At 51.8% G+C, this 23,148-nt stretch overlaps 1 protein-coding gene across 4 annotated transcripts in view; it reads left to right on the top strand.

The window, feature by feature from the left end:
• Positions 1-23,148, top strand: part of ADD2 (adducin 2) — a 141,955-nt gene that overhangs the window by 113,240 nt on the left and 5,567 nt on the right. For 3 of the 4 annotated variants that reach the window (XM_062209614.1, XM_062209610.1, XM_062209613.1), the window contains exons 9-15: positions 848-946; positions 5,750-5,926; positions 10,021-10,278; positions 11,135-11,254; positions 12,575-12,664; positions 14,567-14,714; positions 17,015-17,140. In XM_062209614.1, coding sequence (XP_062065598.1) covers positions 848-946; positions 5,750-5,926; positions 10,021-10,278; positions 11,135-11,254; positions 12,575-12,664; positions 14,567-14,714; positions 17,015-17,140 — 1,018 coding nt within the window. Of the gene's footprint in view, positions 1-847; positions 947-5,749; positions 5,927-10,020; positions 10,279-11,134; positions 11,255-12,574; positions 12,752-14,566; positions 14,715-17,014; positions 17,141-23,148 lie in introns of those variants that run through there. The other variant, XM_062209615.1, reaches the window with a different exon arrangement.

Raw genomic sequence — 23,148 nt, 5'->3', positions numbered from 1 at the left:
ATATAGTGCTCTTACACTCACTCATTAATTTTGCCAGCCTACCTAAGGATTGATACCCCAGCTTCCAGGGGGACATCACCTCATTTCAAAGAGTTCTTGAATGTAAAACCAACTAAGAAAAGCTTCTGGTGCAGAAGGTGCCCTTGGATCTTAGCAAGTCGTGCTCCCGGTATAAATTTGCATCTCGTTTTTGTCCTGTTTTATCCCGTGGCCCTTGGCAGAGTCATAAGCATTGCACCAATAGTGCAAACTGCTGGGCTCTCGTTCCGATTCTTCCCCTGATAATCTGGGAGGCTTTTGTTTTCTCTATGCGTCTGTTCCCTCCTCTGCAATACAAGTGACTTGGATTAGAAGGCCACGATGGCCTCATTCATGGAATGGTGGGGTCTTGGAGCTGGCAGAGCCTGCTGGAGCCCAGAGAAGGGATGTGACACACCTGTTTCTGCAGAGTCAGCCCCTAGAGAACCACCCCTGGGGTTCTGACCTCCAAACTGATGAAGGCCGGGGGCAAGATCCTGCCATGGCGGTTGGACCCTTCCATTGCACATCAGATTATTTCACACACTGTAACATACATGCCAGTTTTTCAGACTCCTAAGACTGACAACTCAGGCACTGGCCAAAGAAATCAAACAAACTACTTGGTCTCAAGTTCAGAACACCTTTGCACTTCCTTGGGTGGATGCTTTGTGTTGCAATTACATGTAGGGCTACATGATAAGGATAAAGAGTTGGTAGAGGGACCTGGGATTGGATGTGGAAATTGATTGAAATGAAATGAAAGGCTTTTCCCTCTTAGTAAAGTCTGGAATGTTTACAGTCTAATTGATTACTTACTCCTCCACAGATCCTGGTGCTAAGAAACCATGGGGTGGTTGCTCTAGGGGACACCGTGGAGGAGGCGTTTTATAAGATCTTCCACCTGCAGGCTGCATGTGAGATCCAGGTGAGTGAGTTCCTTGGGAAGTGGAGAAAGTGGAGAAGGTGGTGGCTCCATTGGCTTTGGCTCGGGAAGTCCTTTGTGCCCAGCTGTCTCAAACCCTTGCTCTGTTTCTCTGCTGTGGTGCCCTATACTTTTAATGTTTTACATTTAGAATCAGTTCTGTGCATTTGAAAAATTTATCCCCATTGTCTTAACAACCATCACCCAACTTTTGAGGGTCATTGCCCAGGACAGGGTGCTCCTAGGGCTCATCACAGTCAATGGGAGACACTGATATAGGCACACAACAGTTCTCACCATGCTCTCCTGTTACCCAAGGTGTACCTGCAACACCTAGCTGTACCCAATAGACACACACAGGTGGATTTTCTTTTGGGAGGTATGAACTTAGGGACTTTGCAAAGGCCAGGAACACAGTCAAATTCATAAAGAGAAGTAGAAAGCAGGCCAGTTGGAGTGTTGACCCAACAGCCCGAACAGACAGGGCAGCCCCACAGTGATGCCGGGAGCCCTTCACAAATTCCCCTAGCTCATTAGGGTGGGGCAGACAGAGAGATTGGTGATCACAAACAGTAAAAAAGAGACAAATCTCTAGTTTTATAGACAACAAGGTGTTGTCGGAAAAGCCGTATATGCACTCCAGTATGGCAAGTTGCAACGTGTTGAAGAGACTTGTTAACCCAGCTGATGGCTCCAGCTCTGGGCTCTGTGCTGTTGGGTAGGGGCCTTGTCCTCCACAAACCTGTTTCATCAACTGTACACATGGGGCTTAGGGGTTCACTGTGGACAGGGCTGTTCAGAGGTGGAGAGGCGTGCCCAGGGTATTTTTAGGAGGACTGGTTGCAGGGTGAGTCAGCTCCTGGCAGGGGCCTTTTAGTGTCCTCTCTGCCCTCTTGTGGCTGCCCTCTGCTGGCTGGCCTGGGTAGAGCAGAACCTGGGGGAGGAACGGCCCAAAGGAGAATGAGATGGACCCAGGAGCATTGGCCAGTGGCGGCTCCACGGGGGTACCCTGTCAGTGGCCTTTAAAGGAATGTGTCCACAGGACAGCTGTGAAGACACGATGAAGAGGTGGGAGACCCCTCTGCCCCAAACTGCGGTGGCCAGAACAGGACCCAAGTGGTGCCCCTCTGAGGTGGGAGGCACTCCCTGCCCTGCCTCCAACTAGGGCTGTTGGCCCTGAACTCTGGCCACTGCCTGGTGGAGCCCCTGGCGGAGCACCTGCTATAAAGGGAAGTGCTCTGCCTTCCCCTCATCTGGACTCTTAAGAGCTCCCCATCTTCTGGAAAAGAGGCTTCCAGGAGAAAACGGCTCAAGAACAAACGCCGTCTCTGCAAAGGCAGCCAGCCTTGGAAATGGAGAGCGACACCTGTGTGTGCCCCTCCCAGGCTGCAGACCGCAGAAATGGCCACTGGGCAGTCCCCAAAGGCAGAACCAAATCTGTGGTCAAAGGGCAGAGCTGCCGGCTGCTGTTTCTTATGGCCCTCCTTGCAGCTGTCACTGTCTTTTCCTGACCTTGTTAGAGAATCTCAGGCGATGCAGGCAGATGGCCCCCAGCAAAGCTCCAATGGCTTTTTGTTTTTCCAGCTGTTGGAGCAGAGAGGCTTCTAGAGGTGGGGAATGGAGGTGGAAGATGTGGAAGAAAAACAGGAAAGATTAGAGCGGGGCATGGGTGCATTAGGACATAGAAGAACCAGAGAGCTGCTTCTGCAGGTGCAACGGGGGTGATGGTCCTGGCCGGGTTGTTTGGGTGGAGCAGGCAGCACAGATGTCCTGTCTCCACTGTGGACTGAGTTTGCTTGCTCAGTGACCTTGGCAAATAGGCAAACGTGGTGCTCGGCATGTCCGTGGCTCAAGGCTGAGAGTCTATTCCGTTCTCCAGGGCACAGTGTTCTTTGCTCTCCATCAATTTGCAGAGCAAAGAGAACAGAAAACTGGGTCATCCCCAGCCGAGAGAAGCAGCTCCTGCTCGGCCGAGAGGCAGATGGGAAGAAGCTCAGGCAGGTCTCCTCCATCTGCTACCCATTGCCATGGAAACCGGTGGAGGAAGAGGGAGGTGGGAGCAGGCAGTGCTTGCAAGGCTGTGGGTGGACCTCTCTCCATCGTCTCCATCAGTGGCTGGTCTCCAAGGGCTAGCACTTCTCAGAGTCATTTATCACAGTCATTTCTATGGCAGTTCAGAAACAGCAGGTGCTGTTCTCGGTGCTCTTCCACCATTGCCTGCAAGCCTCCTCACGGGGTAGGTGCTGCTGTTTCCATTCTAGAGGCGAGGAAACTGAGGCATGGAGGTGTAAAGAGCTGGCTGCCCAGCATCACACAGGGAGTGAGTGACAGGCGCCCAGGCAGCAGGCACGTCTCTGCCCTTGAGTGCTAGCTTGGCATGCTTGGCCTTCAGGCAGACATGTGTCTGGATGAACAGGGTGAGGGGAGTGTTCCTGCTTCCTTCTCTGTGCACAGTGGTAGGAATCACATAGAGAAATCCTGGCTCAGCCCCGAGAGGTACAGGAGGTGCGTGTTAACACCCTTGAGTTTCATACACTCCAGGCTCTGCCTGGATCCTAGGTTCACATGTCTGCATGTGAAGTGGGCTAACTTACACCCATTTGTTTTCAATTAAAAAAAAAAACTGTCAAAATAGCACCAAGACACTGAGGGTCTATATCATCAGAGCCGCTGCCCTGCGGTCAGCAAGCCTACAAGGAATAGCCAGTCTTACCCACAAGGCTAACGTGTTCATTTGCAGCACAAAATACGTGGCTCACTGCCTCCACTACTCAAAAGCCCCCATCTCTCACTCTAGCTTTACTTACCCAGGAAGCCACCTCCTAACCACTTACAGCTGGGTGGTGGCGATTTGGGGATACATGGAATGTACAGGCCCCCCCCTTACCCATGAGGGATACATGGTGAGCCCCTAAGTGGGTGCCTGGAACTGCAGATAGTGCCAAACCCTGCAACGTGATGCCTTTCCCATCCGAGCTGAACACTTAGCATGCGCTGCTGGAAACTTGCAGTTTGAGGTGCAGCAGCAAAACCAGCCCAAATTCTTTCTCTGTTTCCACACTTTCACCAGTGGGAGAGTCATTCTCACGGTAGATCTTAGCAACCTCAGCAGATGCTTGGGCATTTACACTTTTTCCCATGAAGGAAGCACTTCACAGCTTCTTTTCCACGCCTCCAAGTTGCCACCGTCACGACTGGTGCACTTTGGGGCCGTTATTAAAACAAGGGCTACTTGAACATCAGCCCTGCAGTGCTCCGCTAGTGGATCTGATAGCTGAGACAGCTCTGAGGGCCGAACGGGTGGATGGGGCATACAACGTGGATGTGCTGAGCAGAGATGGTTCCCGGCCCAGGCTGGACGGAGCAGGACGGTACAGAATTTCACCGTGCCAGCAGAATACCTGTAATTTAAAACTTAGGAATTGTGGATCTTTTCCATTTAATAATTTTGAATTGCTGTAGACTCCAGGTAACTAAAACTAAGGAAAGCAAAAGCCACGCATAGGGGAAGCAGGGAGGGAGTGGCTCCTGAACATTCTGTTTATTCCTGCATGTCCATCACCACTTGCCATCAGCTGAGCATGGGATTAGAAAACTGGGGTTTGGTTAGATTAGTGAGTGTCTTCTAGGATCATGCTAAAGTCGCCTGTTGTATGCACAACCTTTGCCCTGATTCTCAGAGTCCACTGCCTGCAAGCACCTGCCTTGTCCCCTCCCCAGAACCTGGACAGTCTCAGTCCCAGCGTGAACGCGCTCTGACCCTGCACAGAGCCCGGCTGTGCACCATCACCACTTCCTCTGCCCCTTTTTCCTGGGTGTCCTTGGCCATCTAACCCTGTTGTGGAGGATGTGATGCTCTTTCAGAACTATCAGCCCAGGCCAGTGCCGCGGCTCACTAGGCTAATCCTCCGCCTGCAGCGCAGGCAGTCTGGGTTCTAGTCCCGGTCAGGGCGCCAGTTCTGCCCGGTTGCTCCTCTTCCAGTCCAGCTCTCTGCTGTGGCCCGGGAAGGCAGTGGAGGATGGCCCAAGTGCTTGGGCCCTGCACCCGCATGGGAGACCAGGAGGAAGCATCTTGCTCCTGGCTTTGGATTGGCGCAGCGCACCAGCCATTGGGGGATGAACCAATGGAAGAAAGATCTTTCTCTCTGTCTCTCTCTCTCACTAACTCTGCCTGTCAAAAAATAAATAAATAAATAAAATAAACAAAAACCAACAAAACAAAACTATCAGCCCAGCGTGTCAGCTCACACTCAAATTTCATTGTCTAGAAACCAGCTTTGTATGTGTGTGTAGACTTTAAAAAGCCTAGGAGATATTTTTCAAACATAGAAAAATGCAGAGAATAACACGAGACGCCCACCTTCCACCACCCAAATCTAACAAAAAATACGGCCTTTTGCTGTAAAAGAAAGAATATGTTACAGATAAGAACGGAAGTCCCTGTGGAGCCCTTTCTGATCTCCTATCCCCTCCTTCAAGCACACACACAGAAACAGCCACAACGCCAAGTGTGTCTGTATCCCAGGTAGCTTGGCGGTCCTCTGTATTATTCCTTCTTAAGGTTTAACACTTTGTGGTTCCTTTGTGTCGTATGTGAGAACTGATGTCAGGAAATAAGCTATCCACACCTCTTTCCCTGAGAGGGAGTGCCTGCCCAGCAAGCCGGAGGTGGCTTTTCCTTGGTTTCCCAGACGTTCCTGGTTTCTAGGTTCTCCTACATGGCCCCCATGCTCCCACTGCCTACAGGAGTGGAGGTGAGTGCAGGGTCCCCATGCATGTGTGGCTGAGCCTCTGCTCCCACTGCAGGTGTCGGCTCTGCCCAGCGCCGGGGGAGTGGAGAACCTCATCCTGCTGGAGAAGGAGAAGCACCAGCCGCATGAGGTGGGCTCTGTGCAGTGGGCGGGGAGCACCTTCGGGCCCATGCAGAAGAGCCGGCTTGGGGAGCATGAGTTCGAGGCCCTCATGAGGATGCTGGATAACCTGGTGAGTTCCTTACCCTTCCAGGCCAGTCTGTGGAAGTCCATGGAAGCCTGGCCCCTAGGCCCCCGAATGTTGATGGAAACTAGCAAGTAGTACTGAGTGTAACACTGGAATAATAAAACACCATAACTAGATGAGGGTTCATTATTAGAATTCAGGGGTGGTTGAATGTTAAAGTTTTTTCAAATATACAGATATTCCATGAGACTGAAGAATCAAAGCCTTAGAACCTTTTGATCATGTTAATTATCAAAAAGTAGTTGAGGAACATTTCACAACAGTTTATACAAATAATAGCTGTTAACTAGGATAGGAGGGCATATATTTAACATGACTTCTTTCAAAACAAGAATCAGGATGGGGCTGGCGCTGTGGTGTAGTGATAAAACCGCTGCCTGTAGTGCCAGCATCCCATATGGGCACCAGTTCAAGTCCTGGCTGCTCCACTTCCGATCCAGCTCTCTGCTATGGCCTGGGAAAGCAGTAGAGGATAGCGCAAATCCATGGGTCCCTGCACCCATGTGGGAGATCAGGAGAAAGCTTCTGGCTCCTGGCTTCAGATTGACACAGCTCCAGCCATTGCGGCCATCTGGAGAGTGAACCAATGGATGGAAGACCTCTCTCTCCCTCTCTCCCTCTCTCCCTCTCTCCCTCTCTCCCTCTCTCCCTCCCTCCCTCCCTCCCTCCCTCCCTCCCTCCCTCCCTCTCTCTCTCTCTCTCTCTCTCTCTCTCTTTCTCTCTTTCTCTCTTTCTCTCTCTCTCCATCTCCGTCTCCACCTCTGCCTCTCTGTAATTCTGCCTTTCAGGGGCCAGCGCCGTGGCTCACTTGGTTAATCCTCCACCTGCAGTGCCAGCATCCCATATGGGCACTGGTTCTAGTCCCGGTTGCTCCTCTTCCAGTCCAGCTCTCTGCTGTGGCCTGGGAAGCAGTAAAAGATGGCCCAAGTGCTGGGGCACCTGCACCCGCATGGGAGACCGGGAAGAAGCACCTGGCTCCTGGCTTCGGATCAGCGCAGCTCCGGCTATTGCGGCCATTTGAGGAGTGAACCAACAGAAGGAAGACCTTTCTCTCTGTCTCTCTCTCTCACTGTCTGTAACTCTACCTGTCAAGTAAATAAAATCTTTAAAAAAATATTCTGCCTTTCAAATAAATAAATCTTAAAAAAAAAGAATGAGGATAATTGTGAAAGTAGAAATATTTCTGTAATACTTTGAAACATAGCAGTGATTCTGGCTCTTAGCAGCATTATTTAATATTCTGTATAATATTGGAACTCAATCCAAGGCAGTAAGACATAAGAGGTATAAATATGTAAAGGAAGCAAGATAATTGTTCTTTATACATAATAAGATTATATGCCTCTAAAGTCCAATAAAATAAACTGAAAAAATTTGAAATAATGCGAGTATTTTAAAGTGGCCAATTATGAAAACATACAAAAATCGTTTGCTTTTGTGTTTTAGCATTAACTGTTTTGAAGATATAATGGGAGACAATATCCTATTTGCAAATGCAGCAAAGTCATAAAACACAAATATAACCCATTCAAAGAAAACCACAAAACTTCACCAATAGACAACAGAGAAAACTTGAAATCATGAGAAGTTGTAATTTATTCTTCTTTGGAAAACTTACATTGGGCAAAGAAGACACTTTCCAAAAATTAATCAATAAGCTCAAATTCTTTTAAAAATGTAGGAAGGTACAGAACTTAACAAAATGTTCTTCCATGTGAATTTCAGAATGGCCAGGAAAATGCTGTAGAAAGAAAACAAATTAGTGATACCAGTCCCCTTGCCCCCTTCCAAGCTCAAGTGTGATAAAGCTTTAGTAACTCAACAGTGTGGCATTAGCAGAATGCACAAGCCAACCAAAGCAATGTGTTAGAGAATCCAGAAATAGATCCCAAAATATAAGAGAATTTCACACAGGATAGCGGGTACTTATCCATCAGTGTGGAAGAGAGAGACTAGTAGCCATTTGGGAAACAAAACTAAGACATTTTGATCTCATCCATTCAGTAAAATAAATTCCTCATTTATGAAAAGTTTAAACATAAAAAGTAAACTCAGAGGTGTTAAAAAAACAGAGTCATTGGTGCCCTTGTGTTGGAGGAAAAAGCCTTATCAGGCATAGCAGAAAAGTCTGAAGTTGTAATGACAAATATTGACAGATCTGATTACACTAAACATTCAAAACTTGCCGTTCTATTAATCATCATAAACAAAAATACAAGACAAATTATGGAGGAGATACTTACAATATCTGTGACAGTCCAAAGATTAATATTCTCAGTGTAAAAAGAGACTTTACAAATCAATGTGAAAAGTAGGAAAATGGGCTACAAATTGAAAAATTTACAAAGGAAGAGATTCAAGTGGACATTATGTGTGATTAAAAATACCCAGTTTTACTACTAATCAAACATGCACGCATATATGAGGACACTTCATAAAGTTCATGAAAAGTGGAATCAAGTTTGTTTTGGTGTAAGAAAAAGAGAAATCCATACATGTTTTTTCATAGTACATATTTTCTACGAACTTTCTGAAGATTATACTCAAGGATTTCAAAATTCTTATTATTTATTGCATTAAAATACACTTTTAAGTCCATTTTCCATTTGAAGTCCCTATATATATATATATATATATATATATATATATATATATATATATATAATGTATACAGCAATGACTGGAAAGATTTAGTTGTTGTCTCTGAGGGTGAGATTTTGCATAAAGTTGACATTTTTTCTTATGCTTTTCTACATTTTTTGTATTTCTACATATTATGTTTTTCTATGCTTCTTATAGTCCTAGATTATTCTCCTACATTTTCTACAGAGATCTGTGTTTTCTTTGTTAATTAGGAAAACACCTAAACGACATTTTAATGTAAAGAATAAAAGAAAGTTCTCCCAGGCAGCAGTCAGCTCTGGGGGTGCTCAGGCAAGTTCTTGAGTCCAGTTTGGGGTTTCCAGGAGGAAAACGGTTGAACCTGAGAGTAGAGGAAGGGCTGGTGACTGTTAGATTCAGCCATTGTCTCATTAAGGTGGCAACTGTGATGTAGGACCCAGGCCTCAGAGGTTCCTAGAGCTCCACGGGTCATTCCCACGTGCAGCCAGGGTTGAGAACCTCTGGGCCACATGAGATTTGGGGCTCTCCATGGATAAGAGCTCTGCCTGTCTTTCCACAAGGTTCTAGGAGTTTCTTAGCTTGTTGGGGTGGAGGACCTGGAGGAGAGAACAATGCTGAAACGCACCAGAGGAGCTGCAAGGCTGGAGTTGTCAGAGGGAGACTTAGGTTTTTTGTTTTTTTTTTTTTTTACAGGCAGAGTTAAACGTTAGACAGACAGAGAGAGAAAGAGAGAAAGAGAGAGGAGAGACAGAGAGAGAGAGATGTCTGTCTTTTCTGTTGGCGCGTTGCGGCCGGCGCACTGCGCAGATCCGAAGCCAGGAGCCAGGTGCCTCTCCTGGTCTCCCATGCAGGTGCAGGGCCCAAGGACCTGGGCCATCCTCCACTGCACTCCCGGGCCACAGCAGAGAGCTGACTGGAAGAGGAGCAACCAGGACAGAATCCAGCGCCCCAAACAGGACTAGAACCCGGGGTGCTGGCGCTACAAGCAGAGGATTAGCCTAGTGAGCCGCGGCGCTGGCCGAGACTTAGGGTTAAAATGAGTCCCTTACCTGGAAGGGAGCAGAGTGTTTGTGTGCACAGGTAAAAGTTCTTGCTTTAAAGGCAGAGAGACAGAGAGCAAGGGAGAGATGTTTCACCTGCTGGTTCGCACCCCAAATGCATGCGATAGCCAGGCATGGGCCAGGCTGAAGCCAGGAGCCAGGAGCTCCATCCAGGATTCCCATGTGGGTGGTAGGGACCTCAGTACTTGAGTCATCAGCTGCTGCCTCCCAGGACACACAATGGCAGGAAACAAGGGAGTGGAACCCGGATTTAACCCCAAACACTGCAGTATGGGATGCAGGCGTCCCAGGGAGCGTCTTAACCACTGCACCAAATGTGTGTCCTGTAGTCAGCGTCGTTACTGTCAGGTCTGGTGTGAGCCCCACAGTAAGTGGTTGTACTTTTGTCCTCTTTAGGGCTACAGAACAGGCTACACGTACCGCCACCCCTTCGTTCAAGAGAAAGCCAAACACAAAAGTGAGGTGGAGATCCCGGCCACCGTCACAGCCTTTGTGTTTGAGGAGGACGGTGCCCCGGTGCCCGCACTGCGGCAGCACGCGCAGAAGCAGCAGAAGGAGAAGACCCGCTGGCTCAACACGCCCAACACCTACCTGCGCGTCAACATGGCCGACGAGGTCCAGAGGAGCATGGGCAGCCCGCGGCCCAAGACGACGGTGAGGGGAGGCCGGGCTGCGCCTGGGGCGGAGGGGCAGGCTGCACTGGTGGGGTTGAGCAGCTTCAGGAGGGACCAGGACAAGTCTTCCCTGAATGCAGGACTGTATCCCTTTGCCCGTTTGGGCTTTGTATTGGGCATCTGGGAGCAGCTGCTCAGGCCCCCTGAGCCCTGACCACTTCTGCACTTGACCTGAGCCAAAAGGCCTGGAAGCGATGCTCTGACCACTTCTTTCCTGCTCCTGGCCCTGACTTCCGGGGCCTGAGGAGCAGGCTTCTGCAGAGGAGAGCTGGACCAGGCCACTGCGAGAGCATAAAACCCAGGAGCAGTTGGTCTTTGCTCCCACATCCAGGGAGGGGGTAGTCCAGAAATCCAAGGGATGGGTCTCACAGCTGGAGCTCAGGAGCGATGCAAAGCCAGCCGGTGGGCAGGGCAGACACTAGTCAGTTACCTTCTCTTGTACAGTCTCTTACATGCAGATTCTGAATCTGATTTTTCATTAACCAATAAGTAGCTGGCAGCCCGATAGAAGAGCTCTCTTATTAAACAAAATGAAACCCTCCAAACTCAAATCGAGTTGCCCCGTACAGAGGCCCAGTGGCTGCCTGCGTGTCTGAGCAGGTTACTATGGCTGTGAGCCTCCCTCTCCAGGGTTCTTTAAGGCTTCCCATTGGCCGGGAGGCCTCCTAGGGCACCTGGGCCATGTGCTGCTCATCTCTGCTGGGAGGAGCTGGGGTGTTAGGCCTGTTCACCATCCACACAGACAGGGGGGCCCGGACCGCATGGGCTGGAGCCCTGGGGAGGACTCGTGGGCCTTTGTCCTTTAGTCTCACGCATACCTGGTCTTGTGCTTGCAGTGGATGAAGGCTGACGAGGTGGAAAAATCCAGCAGTGGCATGCCCATACGGATTGAAAACCCCAACCAGTTCGTGCCTCTCTATACCGACCCCCAAGAAGTACTGGACATGAGGAACAAGGTATGATGGTGGCTGCTTTTCCCCCTTCTCCCACAAGGGGGCGTCTCAGGCCTGCAGACACAAGCTGAATTCCCAGAATGTGGTTCATAGGAGAAAGAGACTACCAGTTATGCCTGGAACATGTGCTACGTGCTGCCCTTCTGTAGTCCTATACAACTGCTTCATGCTTTCCACATGAGATGTGTCTCAAGGACCTGCCACAAATTGAGTTCTTACGAGTTTTATGCTGTTTTCCTTTTGGTTCATTTTTTTTTTCTTTTTTGTTAAGATTTATTTATTTATTTATTTGAAAATCAGAGTTACACAGAGAGAGGAGAGGCAGAGAAAGAGAGAGGTCTTCCATCCGATGGTTCACTCTCCAACTGGCCACAACGGCCGGAGCTGCACCGATCTGTAGCCAGGAGCTTCCCAGGTCTCCCACGCAGGTGCAGGGGCCCAAGGACTTGGGCCATCTTCTGCTGCTTTCCCAGGCCATAGCAGAGAGCTGGATCAGAAGTGGAGCAGCCAGGACTAGAACCGGTGCCCATATGGGATGCCGGTGCTTCAGGCCAGGGCATTAATCTGCTGTGCCACGGTGTTGGCCCCCTTTTGGTTCATTTTCAAGATTTCAAGATCCTTGATGTTCATTTCCAGGCCTTTGCCTTCCAGCTCACTCACTTATATTTCTAATGTTCCTTTAAAAACTTCAGCTGCATCAAACTACCTCCAGTAGGCCAGTAGGAGACAGGACCATCCTCAGTGTGGGGCAGGCCCCCTTGCAACACTTGTTTCAAGATTCCTGTGTGGGGGAACCTTCTGGTTCTTCCCTGGTTGTTTTGAAATGTGTAACTGATGGTTGTAGTTAAGACAGGATTATATTTACGGAGATGGAAATGCTCATCACCCTGATTTCAGCATTACACACTGCACTCATGTATCAAATAATGATGTCATGCTTCAGTATGTGAATCAGCACAAATATTCTGTATAATTTAAAAAGAGTGGGTTGGAAATATATGAAGAAAGAGAATTTCAGAATGAAATGCTTTATCAAAAATACAGTCCAGATTCCCGAGTCATTCTCCCACCCAAGAGACTGAGGTTCTGTACATAGTGGGTGGCCTCAGGATCGTCCACTTAGGGAGATTAAAGTTGGGGAGCGTCCTCCCAGGATCTACTTTTGGTACTTGAAATGAACTACCTTCCTTGAGCTCTCCCTGCAGCACGATGGACCACCTGGGAACAGGAGGCGGGCTCCCCACCCCCACGCTGGGGCTCCTTCCCAGGCCCCAGGCTGGATGCTCCTGGCCGGCTCACTGTCCCTCTGCCCTTCCCCCACAGATCCGAGAGCAGAACCGACAGGACGTGAAGTCGGCGGGGCCTCAGTCCCAGCTCCTGGCCAGCGTCATCTCTGAGAAGAGCCGGAGCCCGGTACAGCAGAGGCTGCCCCTGGCTGGAGGGGAAGTGTGGTTGCCTTCTGGGTCCGCAGAGCCAGGGGCTGGGCAGCAGGAGCCCTGAGTCCTCACCTCCACCTGCCCCTGGGGTCGTGGCACTGCAAAACGGAGCTCTAGCTCCTGGGTGCTGTGAGCTCCTCCATCTCTGATTGCCCGCTTTGGGCTCTGGGAAGGGGCGCCGCAGCTGATCTACCCCCAGGAGTGACACCGGCCGCTCCAACACCTTCCCCCGAGGAGCTCCTCATTGGCCTCCATTAGTGCCCTGCGCAGGGGCACTTGGGCTGTGTGGCTGGTGGCTGTCGGGTGCCCCAGGTCTGCTCGGCCCTGAGTGTTTCTGACCTCTGAGCATCAGGCCCAAGCTCTGGGGAGGTGCCCATGTCCCCACGGAGAGGGGCCATGCAGCCAGGTGCTCCTGGACTCGAGGTGGCAAGGGACAGTTTGTTGCCCACACAGACCCACATAGTTAGAAAAAGTGAAGTCGTGTTCGTGTTTGAGACAGGGTGTGTTTTGTCTAGTGCTTAGCAAAGGAGGGGGATGGTGGAGTTCCGAATTCTGGCTGTGCCTGGCCTCATTCCTGCCCATCACAAGGTGGCAGTGGCTGTGGCGTTTTCCCCAGCAAGCAGCACAAGCTGGGGAAATGTGGCACAGGCTCCTCTCTGCAGAGCAAACGGCGCTGCCGTAACGGTTTCAGATCAGGCCGCAGCCCACAGGGCGGGTGCCCACTGGCAGGAGAAGCGTGAAGGTTACGGCGGCACGCCCACCTCCTCCCCATCCCACCCCACCCCACCCCACCCCAACCGAGGTGAGGGAACTCAGTGTGCCACGGGGTCAGGGGTCGCATTCGCCCGTGGTGGTGGGGGCAGGTGGGAGTTCAGTAGAATGAGCAAAATTGTCAAAAACCAGCTCTGCCATTTAAAGTAAACGCTCTCCGTGGAGTCGCTTTTCTTGGGAGCTTGGTCTCGGGTTCTCCGTGATTCCCTTAAAGTAGGCTGCCACTGCTTCCCTTTGGGAGGAGCCTACGGGGCTGTCACGAGGAGACCTGGCTGGCCGGGGAAGGGAGGATGGAGGGCGCAGCGGGCTGGCTGCCCCGGGCCCGCCTCCTCTCAGCCTCGCGTCCCTTTGCTGCGCCTCAGCTTCCGAGCACTGCCTTCTCAAGGCCGAGACGAGGATGCTGAATCGGGGGAAGGGCTGCCGCGGGGTCTGGATTTCAGCCCCTGTCTTAGCTAGAAAGCCTGAGGATGCCCGAAGCTTGCACACTGGCTGGCTGGTCCGCTCCCCGGAGTCAGGGGCTCCACAGAGCTGCAGGCCCTGCAGGGAGCTGCAGTAGAGGCAGGCTGAAGATCCGAGTCTCAGAAGCTTGGCCCCTCTGTCATTCGTGACTGTGTGCGAAACAGGACTAATGTGTGCTGAAACGCTGAAGCCGCCGTGTCTCACATATGACCTACTGCTGCATGCTGTGGTCTGCACTGCTCTGGGGGCGGGGAGGCGGCGTGGAGCTTGCTTGAGCCAATGCTGCGCTTGCTGGGCTTTGGCTGGCTGACTCTGGGACACCAACTGTATTTGTGTCGCGATGGCTTGGCAGTGTCCATAGCAGGGAATGCAATAAAGGTGTGTCTTCCTTCTGCTTGGGAGCATCTGATTTTATTCCAGGGGCAGAGGGTAGATCCCCTGTGTCCATCCAGGCAGTGCAAAATCAGGGTCTGCGGGGAGGTAGCAATGGGGAGGAACGAACAAACCCTGCTACAAGGCAGCAAGGAGCTGCACGCCACACTGTCCCTAGCCAGACCGCTGGCAGCCACCTGAGTCTGAAAGGAAGCGCGGGCCCGGGCCCCAGCAGCGGCGTGCAGAGAGCAACACACACTCTGTGGTTAACTTTCAGTCGACAGAGAGCCAGCTGATGTCCAAGGGCGATGCAGATACCAAAGACGACTCAGAGGAGACGGTGCCCAACCCCTTCAGCCAACTCACTGACCAGGAGCTGGAGGAGTACAAGAAAGAGGTGGAGAGGAAGAAACTGGAACTGGATGGTAAGAAGCCTGGGACACCAGGGCTTTTAGCACCTCCCAGGATGAGGGGAACACTTGGGCCACTCGGGAGGACCCTCCTGCCCCGTCTGCCAGACGCTCTGGGAAGCATAGCACTATAGCCACGCTAATGCCTCTCGGTGCTCTGTGCCCTCAGGACCTCATTTGACCTTCTCACCTGGGGAATAAAGGAATTCATAACTGAAAAGTGCTTGGAGTAGTGCCTGTGAATATGGCCCATGTCTGTACATACCTGATGAATGCCAGCTGCAATAAGATAGTTAATAAGAGCCATAAGTATCAATTTTTACTAACGTTTTTGAAAGAGTGAGACAAGGCTGGGCCAGGCTGGAGCCGGGAACTTGGAACCCAATCCAGATTCTTACACTGGTGAGACCCAAGAACTTGGGCCATCACTGCTGCTTCCTAGGGTGCACCTTAGCAGATACCTGGAATCAGGCGTGGAGCTGGGACGTGAGCCCAGGCACTGCATGTGGGCTGCAGCTGGCCCAAGTGACGTCTTAGTCAGTAGGTCACATGCCTGCCCCAGAGGTCCAACTATTACGTGTTCCTGCCAGGTCTGGTGTAATCCTTCCATCCTGGCAACGACTCGCCACCCCTGGCCCTTTCTGTCTTCTCTCCTTCCTTTCAGAACCTTTGGAAAGGTCAAGCCCATCACCCTGTGTCCGTGCTCACGAAAGCTCCTGTGCCCTGATGCATGCCTTTGTCCCTTCCTGGCTTCCCTTCTCGGACAGCCTGATCCAGGTCATCCACACTGCAGGCTCCATCTCAAACCTGCCCCCAGCTAGGAGGGCCTCCCCTGCGCACTCCCCACTCCACCCAAACTGAGCTGTCCCCTTGCCTTCACCTCCAGAGCACTTGGCGTCTGACACAGAATTCAGCCTTTGGTTGTGTCCACCAGGCAAGATTGTCCCTCAGGACAGGGTCTTCTTCTGCCGCCACCCCTCCCCACCCAGGGTAGCCATCATCCTAGGCACAAAGCTATGCCCCTGCCATCTGGCTCGGAAGTCCACTGTGCCAACTGAAAAAGCAGACAAGAAAAATATGGCGCTTTTTCTCCCTAAGGATCGTGGGGACCAATACTAGGGGGCAGGCATTTGGCACAGTGGCCAGAATGCCACCAGGTATGTCCTCATTCCATATTGGGGTACCTGGATTCGAGTTCCAGCACTGCTTCCAATCTAGCTTCCTGCTGATGCTCACCCTGGGAGGCAATAGGTCATGGCTCAAGTGGCTGAGGCTCTGCCACTCATAGGGGAGACCCAGATGGAGTTACTGGCTTCTGGTTTCTGCCTGGCTCAGCCCTACCTGTTGCAGGTAATTGGGTAGTGAATCAGCAGATGAAAGATTTCTGTCTCTGTCCCTTTCAAATAAATAATATTTAAAATGTGAATCTGATAAGTTAAAGAATAAACTAGTTATGTTCAAACAAATCATGGGTCTTTTTAAAATATATATTTACTTATTTGAAAGAATTACAGAGAAGGAGAGACAGAGAGAGAGAGAGAGAGATCTTCCATCTGTTGGTTCACACCCTAGTTGACCACAGTGGCCAGGGCTGAGCTATCTTCTGCTGCTTTTTCCAGGCCATTAGCAGGGAGCTGGATGGCAAGTGGGGGCAGCCAGGACGAGAACTGGTACTCATATGGGATGCAGGCGCTGCAGCCGGCAGCTTTAGCTGCCGGGAGTCCTCTTTCATCTCACTGCCCCCGGCAGGAGTAACGCACTCCATCAGTAATGTGGATGGAGGAAACAGCTTGATTCTCAGTTCTCCCATTTGCTTCCCCAAGGAAGTAGCAAAATCGATAAAAGGGTAGGGGAGCAGAAGATGCATTATCAGCCAGGAGAAATGACCAAACCAAAAAAAAAAAATGGTTTTAAAGATTTATTTATGTACTTGAAAGGCAGAGTTGCATGGAGGAGACAGAGAAAGTGAGAGAGCAAGCACTTGTTCCATCTGCTGGTTCACTCCCCAGGTGGCTGCAACAGCTGGGCCTGGGCCAGGCCAAAGCCAGGAGCCCGGAGCTCCATCCAGGTCTCCCACCTGAGTGCAGGGGCCAAGGATTTGGGTCATCTTCCACTGTTTTTTCAGGGAGCTGGATCAGAAGTGGAGCAGCTGGGACTTGAACTGGCACCAATGTGGGATGTCAGCCTCGCAAGCAGCGGCTTAACCCACTGTGCCACAATATTAGCCCTGAAAAAAAAAAATGTTTACGTGCTCTCATTCTCTCCACCTCTCCTCTGTTTGGCTTTTGTCCTGAGGTGGTTTTCTGTGTTTTCAGGAGAGAAAGAAACTGCCACAGAGGAGCCTGGCTCCCCTGTGAAGTCTGCACCTGCTTCTCCAGCACAGAGCCCGACAAAGGCCGAGACAAAGAGCCCCGCCGTCTCTCCTTCCAAGTCCGCAGAGGGTGAGTGGAGCTGAGTGGGCAGGGAGGGGCCGTTCACTGGCTGAGAAAGGTCTTCGTGGAAGGCAGGAGGGATTTCCACGCTGTAGGTACCTGCCTTCCACTGGGTGTTGCCCCCACTCCCCAACCCAAAAGTTTCCCTCATCTCTTTCTAGGGAATCTGAACTAAGTGTTCCTAGTTTTCAGCCTGTGTCACTCACAAGCTATGACAGTGCACTTTGCAATGTTTGCCCAGCCTAAGCCGTGATGACTAGTCAGTGGTGACCCGCAGCCTCCTCACCTCTAACAAAGACGTGGCAGCTGGTGGGCCTGTCCCGGCGCACTAGTCCACGTGTCTGGTGCATAGGGACCACCTAGGGGTCTTGTTCAAGTGGAGATTCTGATCCATTAATTCTGGGATGAGGCTGATAATGTCATTCTCAACCTTAACTGCACGTTGGGAGTCACCTGGGAGCTTTAAGAACCCGGAAGCCTGGCTCCCACCGCTGGTGTTTCTGGAGTGGGAGGTGGGGGCAGGAGCAGAGCCTGCAGGTGTTCGGTTCCGCCGAGGAATCGGAAGCGTAGTCCAGGTTGAGGACAGCTTTGTTTGGGAGACACTGCTTAGAGAATTGCGTTCTTGGCCCAACAGAGCTGCTAACTAATAATGACTCAGTTGCTAATTTTAGCAAACCAGATAACTTGCTCTCTGCCTCAGTTTCCCTGTTTGTCAAATGGGGCTACTGATATCTTCCCTTCTTAGGGTTCTTACCTGTGTAAGGGAAGTGCAGGTGAAAAGGATTGGAGGGTAAACGCTTGCTCTAAATGTGAGATTGAATCTGATTGTGGGTAGCAACATACGCACTGAGGAGGGTCACGCTTTTAGCGCTCTAGGCGCCAAAGTCATCCCAGTGTCTGCACCGAGCTCCCGGGATCACTCCAGGGCCTGAACACATCCCCCGGGGACCCCCAGAGGCTATCCGTCCCCTGGGTCGGAGGGCGGCTCTGCCATCTGGAGAGCAGCAGCTTGGCCCGCTGGACTCTGCTCCCTCCTGGGTGGACGCCACATATGTGGGTCCTGGTCGACTCCCCCAGGCCCCGCGTGCAGGCCCAGCACTGCCCGAGGAAACCCGTCTGCTCGAGGCCCGAGCCCCACATGGGTGTCCCGGGGTGTGCGTTCCCGGCCGTTGTGTCTCATCGTGGTGTCGTGCTGTCGACCTGTCCACCACGTGTGCCTTTCTCTTCCCATTCGTGCCTTCATCACAGGCGTTTCCTCCGGTTCTGAGTTCTTGTCTCTGTAGTAAGTATAGAGAGGCTGTTTACTGACCCACTCTTGACACTTGCAGTGGGGAGGGAGGCTCTTTCCAACAAAATCAATTTCTCCCCCTTTGTTTTCTTTTGGACCACACAGCCCTGCCCCCAGGAGGTTTCCTGGCTGTGAAATTCATGACCGATTCCACGTATGCTATGCATGGACTAGGCTTCCCTGAGAGACATGGATGTGCACACATGCACGCCCACACAGGGCACACCCCCACCTGGAAGCATCAGGCCCTCTGTGAGTGGGTAGGGTGCTGATGGCCCTCAGGGACGCACCCATCCCTGGCCCCCATGCACGGGCACCTGTGAGGAGCCCATGGTCTCTTCTAGGGCTGCAGGCCAGAGCTTGAATGCTCCTGGGGACCCACTGCCTTACAGGGATGCACAGAGGGCCTGGCCTGATCAGGGCTGAGAGGAGGGACAAGGGGTGGCAATCCCGTGTCAGCTCCTGGGAGGGACAGAGAGTGGGAGGCTGTGTGATGGGTGGGCTGACTGTTTACCCACTGCCTGGCATCGCACTCACTGTAGCGGCATTCCTTGCTCTCTCTGGGGCAGATCCCTCCTCCTAGGATGATGTGTGTTGGTGCCTGGGTATCCTCTGTGTGTGTGTATCCAAGTCTGTGGCTGAGTTGTTGGAAAAGCTAAGGCCTTCCCTGAAGGTTCTTCCTCTAACACAGACACGGCTGGGGAGTGTGGCCACCTTGCTGCCGGCCCCACACCATAAGGACCCCAGTTGTAGTCACCTTGGAGCTTGCCTTGGCCGCCTGCTCCAAGGCTCACCCAGATTCTTGGGGAAGACAGGACTGTACCTTAACTTTCATACACAGCTCACCCATCAGATCAGGGATGGCTTTTTTCAGCCATTTGTCACCATACTCCCCAACCCCCCTGCTGTCACTTGGTGTCACTCCTCGTCTGTCTCCCTGACTTTCCCCCGTCAGCCTCTCAAGCATCTTCCAAATCTTCCTTTGTATCTGGCCATCTGTGTCGTCCCCTTCTCTTTGATTAGCCCCGACGGACCCCTGTCCCAGCTGACTCCCTCGCCCTGCATTTGGTATCAGATGGTCCGCTGTGTCACTAACTAATTTTGTCATCTCAAGTCATCTAAAAACACTGGTTTTTAGAATGGGGGAATCACACGAACTCCTCCCCTTCCTTACAGCATTGTGTGCAGGATAAATTGAACTAATGAATATAAAGGCGTTTTGTAATATGCTTACATAAATTGGTTCCTGTTATTATTATAGCATGTTTTCCGAGTTGAAACAGCTCATATGCCACTTGATGTCTCAGGCCACTGAGTATTGAGCAGATTTGTTATGTAGCAACAGATAATTATTAAATCATGGAGTAGAATAAGACCTACTTTTATGGAATCCAACTCTGTGGATTCACTAGCATTGACTGGGCTTAGCTGGAAGATTCTTCTGCCCCATGTGGGCCAGCTTGGCTAAGCCGGAACTTCCAAGATGGCACACTTACATGTTTGGCACCTTGACAGAGACAACTGGAAAACAGGGCTCAGCTGGGATACTGAGATGGCAGGTGTCTCTCCCTCTCCCTCTCCCCGACCATGTGGCCTCTCCTTGTGTTTCCATCAGTGTATTCAGATCTTGTATATGGTGGCCTAGAGTTCCCCAAACTGCAAAAGCAGACATTGCTAGGCCTCAAGTTTTGGCCTGAGGCTGGCTCTACATCCATTACTCTTAATTCTGTTGGTTCTCACGGGCCATGGGGTAGCCCAGGTTCATTGTGGGAGGGGAGCGCGGGCATACCTGGAGGCATGACTCATTGGGCCTCATTTGCACTCCTGTTCAGCCCCAGACTCAAGGTGTATTTGGTCCCTCAGGGGACCTTTTATGTCCCAAACCATGGCACCTGTTTGCAAGAAACTCTGCACTCTTTCCTATCCGTGGAGCTGTCTCAATCTTTGGGGAGGTAGAGGTGGAAGGAGACACATCATTCTAAACCTCTGTTTCCCAAAGTGGAGCCGATGGAGCTCTTGTATCAGAATTACCTGGGGCCTTGTTAAAGACAAATATTTCTAGGTCCACCTTTTGCATCTGAGGCTGTTTTGGGGGACAGGGCCGTGAAGCTGCATTGCCACAAGCCTCTTGGGTGGTTCTTTCAAGACATTGACATTTCCAGTGTTTGAGGATTTGAATCCAAGCAGAAACTTGAATCCAACCTCTGCCCATGGCCAGCATCCAGTTTTGTTTGCCAGTCTTTGGCTCTTCTGGCTGTTCTTTGAGTACCATAAGGGCCTTTATTTAATTTTAAAGATTTGTTTACTTGAAAAAGAGCAGAGGAGAGCTCTCGTCTACTGATTAACTCCCCAAATGCCCACAGTGACCAGCGCTAGGCTTGGCTGATGCTGGGAGCCAAGAAAGCAACCCAGATCTCCTACATGGGTGGCAAGAACCCAAGTACTGGAACTAGCGCTGTGGTGTAGTAGGCTAAGCCTCCACCTGGGGCACCAGCATCCCATATGGGCACCTGTTAGAGTCCTCTCTGCTCCACTTCCAATCCAGCTCTCTTCTGTGGCCTGGGAAAGCAGCAGAAGATGGTCCAAGTCCTTGGACCCCTGCATCTGTGTGGGAGACCCAGAAGAAATTCTTGGCTCCTGGCTCCTTACCAGAAGCCCAGCTCTGGCCGTTGCAGCCATTTGGGGAGTGAACCCATGGGTGGAAGATCTCCCTTTTTCTCCCTCTCTCTCTAACTCTGCCTCTCAAATAAATAAATCTTTTTTTTTTTTAAAGGAACCCACGTACTTGAGCCTCCCAGGGTCTTAGCAGGAAGCTGGAATTGGAAGTGGAGCTGGGTATTGAACCCAGGCGCTCCAGTGTGTGACAGGTGTCTCGCCCATGAGGCTAAATGCCCACCTTGGGGGTCTTTTTGAACATCACTGCATGAGCACTCAGCCTCACTCCCAAGCAGTTCATGATCTGGGGTCTCTGAGGCCACGTGGGTGTACTGGGCATGGCCCTCATCTTCCACGCTGAGAACAGCGCCGAGTGTCTCTCTCCTCCACCACGAAGCACACCAGGGGCTGAGGCTGTGGATGAGGTCGATAGCAGAGTGGGTGGGGGCGAGGGGACAAGGACGAAGGGTGCTGTTGGAGTGAGGGCTGTCATCACCACTGGAATGGGAAGTGACACCCGGACAGGAAGCAGGAGGCCTGGGCATTTGGTACAGCAGCTAAGGCGCCGCTGAGACCTGAGTCCCATATTCCGGTGCCCGAGTTCCAGTCTCAGTTCTGCTCCTGAACGGGTTTCCTGCTGACGCACTCCCCGGGAGGCAGCGGTGACGGGGCAGGTGGTTAGGCCCCTGGCACCACGTGGGAGACCTGCCTGGCCCAGCCCCAGCTGTTGTGGGGACATGTGGGGAGTGAAGCAACAGATGAGAGATCGGGGGGTGGGGGGGTGTGGGTTTCTGCCTTTCAAATAAATAAATGCTTGAAAAAAGAGAGAAGAAGAAAGTGGCAGACCCACTTACCCGTGCCTGTGCTCCTGGAGCTAGAAGACAAGTACCAGAATCAACTTTTTAAAAAAGGGGGAAAAAAAAGATTTATTTCATTTATTTGAAAGGCAAGGTGGCAGAGAGGGGTCTTCCCTCTGCTGGTTCACTCCCCTGATATCTGGGCCAGGCTGAAGCCAGGGTCCCAGAGCTCCATCTGAGCCCGCCATGTGAGTGGCAGGATCTTACGCCCTTGGCCCATCTTCCACTGCTTTCTCAGGAGCATTAGTAGGGAGCTGGATTGGAAGCAGAGCAGCCAGGGCTCAAACCAGTGCTCCAGCGTGGGATGCCAGCTTAACCTACTGTGTCACAGCCCCGCCCCTGCTCCTCCCCGCCAATCATCTTCAGAGTGAGAGCACGAAGGGTAGAGGCTGAACAATGTCTCCTGAGGCCCATCCAGGTGAGGGCCTACGGTGGGTCGTGGGCTGAAGTGTAGAGCCAGGAGGTGAGGGTGAGGACCGCAGGGACAGGGCCGAAGACAAGGCCAGCCTGTGGTGCTGGGGTGTGTGTGTGTGTGTGTGTGTGTGTAGGTACAACTCAAGGCTCAGGCTGGGACAGACAACAAAGATGAAGATGCGCTGATGATGGGATTGGCTCGGTGAGCATAGGTCCCCTCACACAGCCGTGTATCTGCCTGTGTGCTCCACCATTCGTAGATTGCACAAGCATTCCCTCAGTTCTGTCTGTGAGCTCGCTAGGTAAAGAACTAGACACGGTCTTGCCCTGATGTGTTTGGAGGGCAGAGGAGATGGGCACAGATAACAAGCATGTGTGTTTTGCAGTTGTGTGGTGGGAGTGTGTGTAGAGGAGGCATGGACATGGGAGTGGGGCTCAGGAAAGACTCTCCAAAAGGGGAAGCGCCCAGGCAGGTTCATTGTACGGGAGGAGGGTTGGGGACAGAGACAGACAGAGGGAGACAGGCTGGGCTCCTGGGAGCGGGAGGCGGGGTTGTGTCCAGAGCCTGGCAGGTTGAAGAGGCCAAACAGCAGGTGCAGTGAATGAGGAGGTTGGATGGAGGGAAGATTGGGCCAAACTAGTTGGTGGCCTTTGAGAGTGCTTCCGGCAGTGACCCCAGGGGTCCAGGGCTGGAGGATGGGCTGTAGGAGGAAGGACACAGGAGGGGTTGGCAGCTGGGTAGCAAAGGACATAGGCTGGGCAGTGCGGGGGAGTGGGAGCCCACAGCCAGTCTTTGTTACCAA

Source organism: Lepus europaeus, chromosome 13, assembly GCF_033115175.1.
Source record: "Lepus europaeus isolate LE1 chromosome 13, mLepTim1.pri, whole genome shotgun sequence".
NCBI classification, from domain to species: domain Eukaryota; kingdom Metazoa; phylum Chordata; class Mammalia; order Lagomorpha; family Leporidae; genus Lepus; species Lepus europaeus.
Note: the sequence above shows the minus strand (reverse complement) of the source record. Positions and strands in the feature narration are given on the sequence as shown.